The sequence below is a fragment of the Diadema antillarum genome, unplaced genomic scaffold, assembly GCF_040938485.1.
Source record: "Diadema antillarum isolate AM-2024a unplaced genomic scaffold, OU_Dant_1.0 scf00000006, whole genome shotgun sequence".
NCBI lineage: Eukaryota > Metazoa > Echinodermata > Echinoidea > Diadematoida > Diadematidae > Diadema > Diadema antillarum.
This window is the reverse complement of record NW_027270895.1, coordinates 2,590,878-2,602,758: the sequence shown is the minus strand read 5'-3', so window position 1 is coordinate 2,602,758 and position 11,881 is coordinate 2,590,878. Positions and strand designations below refer to the sequence as shown.

Genomic DNA, 11,881 nt, shown 5'->3' with positions numbered 1-11,881 from the left:
TTATCACGGATCTTGCGGTGCAAACACGGAGGATGCCGTTCTTTACACGGTGAACGGCGATGTGAACACGGTCCATTTCAAACCGCCAAGACCGCCACGAAAAATTAAACATGTTTAATTTTTCTGGCGGTTCCCCGCGGTTCCCCGCGGTTCTCGGGGTTCATGGCGGATGAGTGACGGATGACCACGGTTTGTGTACGGTGTAAACACGGTCTTTGGCGGAGCACGGCGATTTGCTGAACCGCCATGAACCGCCATCTAAACCGGCGATGTGTGATTGCACCTTAATCGGTATTTGACTAACCCATTATGTATATAGGCCTATGGCTCCGTAACAGAAGTGAGTTATACATAAACTCTGATGGGAATTCGTTATTCATGAATTCTGTGTGACACGATACATCTTTGCCGTATTTCTTAAACAAGGATCCCCATTTTGTGATATTTATCTTAATCTAAATGCTAATGAATTCACCATTCGTGGATTTAGTTCTTATTTCTTGGCGCTTGTGTACTTTCGCACCTTTCTTAATTTTCGAATTTCGAATTTCTCCTGTCAAACCCTACCAAACCCATTATTTTTTGGAAGGCTTAAATGATCTTTCATCAAAAGCATGATCGCAAGTAATGCCGTACGTTCTTTGCAGGCCGGTAATGGATATGGACGCTGTTTTCGATGAGTCTTTTTGAAGACACCATGCAGCATTTTGGAGCTAATTTCGCTCCAGCGAGCCGCGCCCGCAACCCGACTGTTTAGCAAAAGCCCACAAGACTGTCTACATTTCTGAACCCCTCTTTCTTGGGCTTTTCCTGATTTTTTTTTTCCGCCTTGGAGACCTCCTCAATCCTGAACACTGCTCAATGCACCCTTCCCCCCATCTCAGGTTAGCTCTAATTCCAGACTCCTTTCTCAGGACAGACATCTCCACCCTATCCCTGGCGAGCTGACATTATTATACAATACCTTTAGGTAAGATTCTTTTGTGTCAAAATGGGATCTAAGAACTCATAAGAAATCAAACAAACATGAAAATCTCTCGATCGACACAAATTTTTGTTAATGGTAAGTCCTGTTAATAACACTATTTCATTAACTTCAAAAGTTTGATCCCGGGATTTGATAAATTCTAATTTCATATCACTTCATTTCACATTTATCGGATTCTTCAATTTTTTCATGAACAAAATTCTACAAAGAAAATATTTAACATACTTTCAAGATGCATGGTACATTTTGAAATCATGATAAACAAGATTCAGACCATCAAAATTAATGAGTTATAATACAGACTATATTTTCTCAAGCGGAATGCTTGATGGGATTGCAGGGGCCGATACAAATAACAGAGCTCAAAGCGTGACAATAGTAAAATGAATTCTATAATCAGCATTTACTTACCTAATACAGAAGATGGTAGTGAATAAGCGGGGGGGGGGGGGGGGGGTGTGCTGGAGATGTTTTTCCCCGAAATGTGTTTTAAACTCTTTATATCAGGTTTAAACGTTGAGATATATGAAAATCATTAACAATAATCAATATACAACAAATACAACCAGATATCTAACTCATAATATATTGAATTCATAATATTTCTATGACAGTTCTTTTAAACAAAGTCAGAAGATTTATCTCTTTGAGGGTATTGGATAATGAATTCCATAAATCAGGTCCATGATGACTATAAGGGTTTTGTGTGCGAATATGAGATTATTTAAAGTGCATTGTAGAATGAATGTGTTGATTATAAATTAAAAACGCTATGTAATAATTGTGGATTTATATTGCGCAGTTTCTATGAAGCATATATACTCAACTGCGCATAACAATAAGATGTAATCAAAGAAAAAAATCAGATTCATAAGTAACACAATCTAATTGTAAGTTCTAAGTATGTGTTGGTTTTAGTGACGTCAGAAGCGGCGATTTGCCTGGATTGACTTATTCGGTCGATAGGGGGCGTTGGTGGCCAGCCTCAAAAATCACAGACCAGGCAGGGTGTTTGTGGACAGTGATTTCTGCAAGTAAATTCACGCTTCTTCTTCTTCTTCCGTGTAGTACAGTCCACAAAATGTGTATCATCGTACTAGTGTGTGGGCAGGTGTGGTGCAGGCATATACAGTGTCATTAAAATGTCTACAACGTCACTATGTGCAGCTAAAAACACCCCTGGTTGTTAACGCAGTTGTATGTCCTGCACCCTCTTTTTGAATAGATCTAGAGAGGTGCAGTTGACAGCATCCAGAGGAAGGCTGTTCCACAATCGGATGGCATCTGGGAAGAATGATGATTTGTAACATAACGTTCTTGTGTGAGGGACAACAAGTTTCAGGGTATGTCCACGATGCAAGTACGGAGATGGTGCAGGTACTGTATAAGTCCGTGGGAGGTCCACTAGGGAGTTCATGACCCTGTACATCATTACTGCCTTCAGCTGGGCTCTGCGTTCTTGAAGTGTTTGCCAATGCAGTTGGTGAATCATTGGCGTAACACTACTTGTCCATCGATAGTCGCTAAGGACAAAACGTGCGAAACGTCGCTGGACTTTCTCTAATTTGGTGATGTTCTCCTGTGTAGAGGGGTCCCAGACAGTACAGGCATATTCTAGGATAGGGCGCAACAGAGTTGTGTAACACAGGATTTTTGTTTTCCTTGGGCAGGCATTGATGTTCCTTCTGAGGAAAGCTGATGTTGAGTTTGCTTTCTTGCTTAGGGTATCAACATGATGATTCCAGCTGAGGTTTTTGGTTAGGTGGACTCCGAGGTACTTTGCAGTGTCTGCCCTCAAAAGTGTCTGCCCATGGAGGCAGTAGGGCTGAGTGATAGGCTTCTGTTTCTTGGTTACAGTGAGAACCTGACACTTTGGGGGATTAAACTTCATGATCCAATCCTGTTCCCACTGCTGCAAAGCATTTAGATCTTGTTGTAGTGCAGAAGAATCCTGTTCTGAGGTGATTTTGCGATACAGCATGCAGTCATCTGCGAACAGACGTACTTTCGTATCAGAAGTCAAGTACTCTGGCAAATCATTGATGTAAAGAAGAAACATCAGAGGACCAAGGACACTGCCTTGTGGCACCCCAGATGTAACGTCAGTGATTTTCGAGGATGTCCCCTCAAGGATCACCTGCTGAGTGCGGTCCTGCAGGAAGGCGGCTATCCAGTCATTCAACAAGCCCCGTATTCCATAAAACTGTAATTTGTATAGCAGCCTTTGGTGTGGGACTTTGTCAAATGCTTTGGAGAGATCAAGTAGGATGACGTCGTGTTGTTCCCGAGCATCAATTCCTTTGGCCAGGTCTTGAACAGCAAGGATGAGCTGGGTTTCACATGACCGTTTCTTGCGGAAGCCATGTTGTGCGTCATGTAGGACATTGTGGCTGTCTAGGTGATCCATGATGGAGCTGCATACGATGTGTTCCAGTATTTTACAAGAGACAGATGTTAGGGAGATTGGTCTGTAGTTACCCGGGTGGTTTCTTTCGCCTTTCTTATAGATGGGCACAACATTGGCTTTCCTCCAGTCATCAGGAACTTCACCCTTATCCAAGGATGTCTGGAAAAACAGTGTGAATACTGGAGTAAGTTCTGCTGCAAGATCTTTCAGCAATCTCACTGGGATGTCATCGGGTCCGGTTGCCTTGTGGATCTGAAGATTTGAGAGGAGTTTAAACACACCACTTTCTGACACCACAATATTCTTCATGGCTGGGTACGGACTGGGGCCTTTGTCTACCATGCAAGTTGGATCCTCATCATGGTTAAATACTGCTACGAATTGGTCATTCAAGATGTTGGCTTTCTTTTGACTATCAGAGTAGGTTATGCCATCTTGCCCCTTAAGTGTGGCAATGCCTGAGGTGTCACACCGCTTGCTGTTAATAAATGACCAAAAGCGCTTTGGGTTTTGGGTGGCATCTGGACTGATGATGTTAGTGATGTAATCATTGTAGGCTTCTTTGCAGGCTGCTCTACACTGCTTCTTCAGACTCTGGTATTTGTGGAAGTCATTCACCTTTCCACTCCTCCTGGCACGCAGGTAGCTGCGCTTCTTCCTTCTGGTGAGCCTCTTAACTGGTCTTGTGATCCATGGCTGATCAAATCTTGTGGAAGTCATTTTTGAAGGAACATGTTTTTCAAGAAGATTAAGGAGGAAATTTTTGATGTCGCACCACATTTCAGCAACATCACTGGATGAAGAATGTCGGTTGATAAACTCATTCTGGAATCCTGCACAATCTTCCTTCATCTCCAGACTGGAAGCATGTTTCCACAGGTGGATTTTCCGTCTTGCAGGTTTGTTCCTCCTGGGGGTGGCGTCTGATTCTATAAACACGATGTCGTGGTCACTTATTCCTGGAAGACTTGTGCATCTGTTTATCAGCGATGGTCTGTTAGACAGGAACAAGTCAAGAGTGTTACTATTTCTTGTAGAAAAATTCACCATCTGCTGCATCCCACTTCCAGCCAAGTAGTCAAGAAAATGCCTATTCAAAGCAAGCAGGTTTTGGTTCCCTTTAATAGTGTGAGAGTTCCAATCTATATCAGGCAAGTTAAAATCTCCACCAATCCAGACAACAGCTTTCTTGTGGGATTTCTCAAGATTGGCAAAAAGGCTGCACATATCCTCAGTGTAGTGGATAGAGCTTGAAGGTGGACGGTATGCAGATCCTACGATGAGTTCTTGATTCCCATTCACTTTGAGTTTAATCGGCTTTTCAAAAGTCCAATGTTGTGAGTATTACAAAGTCAAGATTTCCGTTGAGGAATGTTGAAATGATGTATGAATGTAAAGATGATAAAAAGTATAATTGCATAATGTGAAAATTTGGGTAGAAAAGTGTGAACGATTTACATGTATATGTACGTTATAGCATGTATGTTAGTTACGTGCCAGTCAATACGTAGCGTGTGAATGTACAGTGTACAATAGGTTGCGTTCGTTGCGTACAAAGTATGAAAATGAAGGTGCTGTTATATGGCAAATGAAAGTAAAGGGAAGAATAATGTTAGTATTGTAGTGTATGTAAGATACAACAGGGTGTATCGGAATTATAATAAGTGAAATTGATTGATTAAACAAGTTTGGTGTATTGAATCGTTACCGTGAGGCAGTAAAGTTAACAGGGTTATATGGTGTGAGAACGCTATTGAGTGCAGTTGAAAGGCACGATGTAAGCCTAGGGCATTTAATTGGTTGTAATGCTGATACAGCATGGGATAGGTCAGATAATAGTCTATGTTGTTTTAATTCAGGGCAGTGTGAAGTTGATTTAGGTTTGAAATAGGGAAAGAGTTGTAAAGTCAGGTGAATTTGATAATGATTTGAGATCATTATAAAGCAAAGAGTAAGGAGTAAGATGTGATTATGAACCCAAAGTGTCAGGGTAGGTGTACAGTGCTATACAGCTGTAGCATTTGTTCATACATTCATGCAAATCCATGATATATGTGATGGAGTGCAAATGCTTATTATTTTTTTGTTATATCTAATTTGATTTTGCAGATTGAACGTGTAAGGTGCAAGTGCAAAGTGCAACTGTAAGGTGCAACTGTTCGAGTACAATGTAACCAAGGTGTAGCTAAAGGGTACCGACACAGTGAAGATTTGCAAGGTGTACATTCTGAGATGTAACTGTACAGGCAAGGACAGAGAATAACACGTGCACACCACAGCACATTAACCACCGTTTCAAACTATGGACTGAGGACTTGTTTTTTCGTGTGCCGATCTGCAGAGGTTGCTTCGTAGCATACATAACGTCACATAAAGTTCAATAACAGAGTCTACCAAGTTGCAAGTTCCTCTAAGTTACAACGATGAGCGACGTACAGCTCGAGGATACCATAAACCCGGAAGACTCCGTCAGTCACTGTGGTGATGGCGTGGCCAAGTCTGTAGCGAGTTCATCAACCAGTTCAGCTTCCCGTCTACATGCTAAGACTAAGGCAAGAAGGGCAGCCTTAGTAGCGGAGGCTGAAGGACTCCGACGACTCCAAGAGCTTGAATTGGAGGAGCTGAAGCTCAAACAGAAGCGAAGTTTGCTGAAGCTGCAGACGCAGCTTGAAGTTACAAAGGCGGAAGAAGATGTCTATTCCAGCTTGTGTGAAGAGGAAAGGTCACATGTCAGTCGACACAATTTAGAGTAGTGTTGACCCTCCACCAGCGACGGCTAGTAATGTGCGAGGTGATCACGATCAGGATGCCACCATCCCTTATCCGAAACCTCCATCTAGACCTGCACAGAATGAAGGACAGGCAGTGGATTCATCAGATGTCCTACATCAGAACAGGCGACTCATCGATGCAGTCTCACTCAGAAATGCAGAACTGATGAAGTTCAATGGAAATCCTCTGCATTACTTCGACTTTATGCGTTCATTCGACAATCTGATTGGTGAGTCTGCACTTGACGATGGGACCAAGCTTATAAAGTTGTTCCAGTGCTGCGAAGGCGAGGCTAAAGGAATCATTCAGTGCTGTATGGTTATGGTCCCGCATCATGGATACCAACGAGCCAGAGAATTGTTGGAGGAACGCTTTGGCAGTAGACACAAAATAGCGGATGCTTGGATGAAGCAGGTGACTGGCGGACCACCATTCCATGCTAGTGACAAGAAAGGTCTCCAGAAGTTCAGTGACCAATTGAAGACGTGCGTCGAGACCTTAAACGCTTTGAATCTCACAAGAGAGATGAGTAGCCAGCGCGAACTACTCAAGGTGGTGGATAGACTGCCATTCTACCTGAAGGGACGTTGGTTGAAGGTTGTTCAAGACATCAGACACAAAGGCGGCTGTCCTGACATCACTGATGTGGTGAAATTCGTGTCGGCCGCTGCAGAGGAAGTGAATGATCCTGTTTTTGGTGAGATAACAGTACAATCTAAATCAGACGCAGCAAAGCCGAATTTCAAGAAGCAACAGAACAACAAGAGTAGCTATTCTACAGTTGCTATGGGCAAGGCAACGTCAATGACACAACAACCAAAGAAGTGCATTAAGTGCAAACAAGAACACACTTTGTTCGGATGTGACAAGTTCAAGGCCATGACACCAGAGCAGAGGTTTGAGTTCGCTAAAGACAACAAGTTGTGCTTCAACTGCTTGCAACCGGGCCATAGCAGTAGATATTGCCGACTGAATAGGCGGTGTTCTGTGACAGGATGTCACAGAAAGCACACTAAATTCCTGCACACACAGGAGGATGCACCGCCAGCTGCAAGGAATTTGTCACAGGCCGAAGATGAACCTTCATCAGATTCAACGCAAGCACACACAAGTCAGGCGGCACAAAATGGGTTCATCAGAAAAGGCTCCTCAGGAACAAGGAGATGTGTACTACCAATAGTACCGGTGAGAGTTTGGGCACAGGGAAAAACTGCAGCAGTCCAAACTTATGCGTTGTTGGATTCCGGATCAACGAGCACTTTTTGCACTGACAGGTTAGCTAAGCAGATTAATGCTGACTCAAAGAAAGAGAGCCTCAACTTAACTACTCTGGAGAAGGTGAACAGCAGGGTCAGAACATCAGTGGTCAGTTTGCTCATAGACTCTGGGCAGGGAACGGAGGTCGTCAAGCTACCCTGTGTGTACACGAGAGAGTCTATCAATATTCAACAGACGAACATCGCCAAGGTGGAGGATGTTGAAGGATGGGAACATCTCCAGGGAATTGACATTCCTTTGGTCACTCAGCATGAAGTCGGTCTGTTGATTGGACAAGATATTCCAGAGGCTCTAATCCCCCTCGAAGTCAGACGAGGACATAAGGGACCGTACGCAGTCAGGACCAAACTTGGATGGTCAGTGAGTGAACCTGTGAGCAAGGCATCAGAACATCTGCATAGTGCTACTGCTAATTTCATTGGCAGTGATGTTCAACTCGAGGAACAAGTTCACAAGTTCTGGCAGATGGAGGGATCAGAGATGCTTCAGACGCAGAAAGGGATGTCCATCAATGATAAGAAGGTGCTTAGTCTCTGGGAAGGCACTGTTAAGCTGCAAGATGGGCATTTTCAGCTACCGATACCATACAAGGAAGAAACCTCCATCCTTCCTGATAACAGATGGGCTGCAGAACAACGCTTGAAATCTCTAAGAAGGAGACTAGTGAAAGATGGTGCCTTGCATGACAAGTACCGGCAGGGCATAACAGATATCCTTGAGAAGAACTATGCTGAAGAGGTGAATGAGGAGACACGGGGAACAAGTCCTTCCAAAGATGATCACAAGTGGTATCTACCTCATCATCCAGTCATGAGTCCACAAAAACCAGGCAAAGTCAGAATCGTCTTTGATTGCGCAGCCAAACATCAAGAAGTATCCTTGAATGACATTGTTTCACAGGGGCCGGATCTGACCAATAATTTGTTGGGAGTGCTACTCAGATTCAGACAACATCCAGTCGCTCTTATGGCAGATATAGAGGCCATGTTCTACCAGGTGAAGGTGCCCGCAGAACAACGAGATGCTTTGAGATTTCTCTGGTGGAAGGATGGGGATTTGGACGCAACGCTGTCAGTCTATCGCATGTGTGTTCACCCATTTGGTGGCACGTGGAGCCCGAGTGCATGTGGCTTTGCATTACGTCAGATTGCCAGACACAATCAAGATGACAGTCAAGATGAAGCAGCCAAGACCGTCCTCCATAATTTCTACGTGGATGATTGTCTAGTATCTGTAGAGAGTGAAAACTCTGCAAAGAAGCTTGCAGCAGACTTGACGCTGATGCTGAAAGGCGGTGGATTCAGATTGACCAAATGGATCAGCAATAGCCCAGCTGTACTGCAATCCATTCCAGAGGTAGAAAGAGCCAAAGATGTCAAGGGACTTGATATCAATCATGATGCCCTACCAGTAGAGAGGGCCCTCGGTATCAGTTGGGATGTTGAGTCAGACTGCCTGTTGTACAAGTGCCAGCCAAAGAGCAAGCCACAGACAAGGAGAGGGATACTCAGCGTCGTGTCATCCATCTATGACCCTCTTGGTTATGTCAGCCCATTTGTCCTCCAGGCTAAGCTGATATTGCAAGAGCTCACACGACTCAAGCTTGGTTGGGATGAGACAATTCCAGATGCTGAGAAGGAGAAATGGAATAGATGGCTACGAGAATTGCCCGCCATGGCTGAATTTGAAGTGAACAGATGTGTGATTCCACATGACTTTGGGCAAGTAGTTGAGTGTGAACTGCATCATTTCGCAGACGCATCAGAGGTGGCATATGGAGCTGTGTCATACCTGGTGTCCAAGAATGCTGATGGGGAGGTTCATAGTGGTCTAATTCTGGCAAAGTCACATCTAGCTCCTCTTAAGAAGCTGACAATTCCTCGACTTGAGTTGACAGCAGCAACCGTGTCTGTGAAGCTAGATGCTAAGCTGAAGGCAGAACTGGAACTTCCTATCAAGCGGTCTGTGTACTGGACAGATAGTACTATAGTTCTACAGTACATCAGGAATGAGGATAAGAGGTTCAACACCTATGTGGCTAACAGAGTTACAGCAATCAGGGACCAGTCAGATCCAGGACAATGGCACCATGTTAACTCCCATGACAATCCAGCAGATGATGTCACGAGAGGTATGGGAGAGAAGGAGTTAAAGGCAAACACTAGATGGCTAACTGGACCAAAATTCATCCAAGAAGATGAAAATGTGTGGCCCAAGGATGCCTCTACACCTGGGACTATTGCAGAGGATGATCCCGAAGTGAAGAGAAAGAAGGACACTCAAGTCTTTGCAACAGAGGCAAGCCAGCCAGATGCTGTGGATCGACTGCTCAACTACCACTCCTCATGGTATAAGCTACAACGAGCAGTTGCATGGATATTAAGGCTGAAGCAGTTCTTGAGAAGTAAGAGGCAAGGAAATACCTCTTATGCTAAGGGGCCACTGAGTACAGGTGATATTGCTGGCGCTGAAGAGGCCATCGTCAAATATGTTCAGCTACAGATATACGCTGAAGAGTACATGATCTTGGAGGGAGATCAATCTACACAAGCTAGGACACCAAGAAGGATTGCAAAATCCAGCCCCCTGTCCAAGCTGAATGCCAAGCTGACTGATGAAGGACTAATTTGTGTCGGAGGACGGCTGGATAATGCACCACTTGAGGAAAGGGCAAAACATCCTGTCATTATGCCTCCCAATCACCATGTAGTACAGCTGTTGGTGAGACACTATCACATCATGTCAGGCCACTCAGGCAAGGAATATGTGCTGTCCCTACTCAGACAGAGATACTGGGTGATCAGAGGGCGTCTTGCAGTTCGTCGTGTGCTGAGCGATTGTTTCACATGTAAGCGGCTTCGAGCAGGACCAGTAGAGCAGAAGATGGCAGACCTACCTGCAGACAGAGTAGCAGCAGAGAAACCACCATTCAGTCATGTAGGGGTGGATTGCTTTGGACCCTACATGGTGAAGCAAGGAAGGAGTCTGGTGAAAAGATACGGGTGTATCTTTACATGTCTCGTCATCAGGGCAATACACATTGAAGTACTGCATTCACTGGATACAGATTCGTTCTTGAATGCTTTGCAGAGATTTATCTCACGTCGTGGACGGCCAGAAATCATCAGGTCTGACAATGGCACAAATTTTATTGGAGCAGAGCGTGAGCTGAGAGAGGGCCTGAAACGATGGAATCAAGGGAAAATTCATGACCACCTGCTGCAACAAGGAATCAACTGGAGGTTCAATCCGCCCACAGCGTCACATATGGGTGGAGCTTGGGAGAGGCAGATTCGGACGACGAGAAAGGTCATGAATGCAGTGGTGAAACAGCAGACATTGAATGATGAGGGCTTGGTGACTCTCATGTGCCTTGTAGAGTCGATAGTCAATGGGAGACCACTGACTGTCACTTTGGATGATGTGCACGATGCTGAGCCTTTAACACCTAACCATCTGCTCCTGCTGAGGCCAAGCAATGTTCTACCTCCGGACGTTTTCCAGCAGACAGATCTGTACAGTCGTCGGCGCTGGCGGCAGATCCAGTACCTCGCAGATGTCTTTTGGAGGAGGTGGGTGAGAGAATACTTACCTTCACTCCAGCAGCGACAGAAATGGCAGGAGGTGGCGAGGAATTTGCAGCTCGGTGACCTCGTGCTGATCGTGGACGATCAACCCAGGAACAAGTGGCTGATGGGAAGGGTAATGGAGACCTTTCCTGGCAAGGACAACCTCGTCAGATCCGTCAGGGTAAAGCACAGCAGGGGTATCCTGGAGAGACCTGTGACGAAGCTTTGCCTTTTGGAAGCAGCAGGAAGTGGCGTTCAGTGATTTATATGAATCAGTTTGTGTTTGATATTTAATTGTTTCAGAGGTGCGAGCCTAGCGCCGCCTCAATGTGTAAGCCATGTGGATGTTTGTCATACGGATATTGGAGGGAGTCCAAAGCGAAGTGGATCAGTGTTGGATTTGTCTGTCGCGAAGTAATGAATACACAGGAGCAACAGTGACTTGAAACAAGACTATCAACTACCCACAATTCCCTGAGCGAAATGCGGACATTTGGATTTGTGAGAGTAGAATTGACACTAAACCAAAGATATTTTGTTTGACATGCTTGACATGCCAGTTGTAGAAGGAACAGTGAACTCTGAACTGTCAATCAGCATGGAACTGAGACTAGTGGTATAGTTGTGAAATAAGCAACATTCCATATGCCATTCCATATATTATATTATGTATGCATTATTTCATAACTCTTGATGAATATGAGTTTGTGCAGCTACACCATAAGCCTTTTCATTATATCAGGAGTTAAGATACAGAGCTGATATGTTTAAGTTTAAGAAGACTAGATTCTGACAATTGCAGAATTAGTTTCAGCAAACTAGTGTTAATTTGGTTCTATATATAATAAGGTATTGTGTGACCAATCC

The 11,881-nt window shown here is 44.4% G+C and overlaps 1 protein-coding gene across 1 annotated transcript; it reads left to right on the top strand.

The window, feature by feature from the left end:
- The first annotated feature begins 5,818 nt into the window (after positions 1 to 5,818).
- LOC139715833 (uncharacterized) lies at positions 5,819 to 11,276 on the top strand. The gene is made up of 2 exons (XM_071627372.1): positions 5,819 to 6,117; positions 6,236 to 11,276. Exons 1-2 carry the CDS (start codon positions 5,819 to 5,821, stop codon positions 11,274 to 11,276), a joined length of 5,340 nt encoding a protein of 1,779 aa, XP_071483473.1.
- Positions 11,277 to 11,881: the final 605 nt, after the last annotated feature.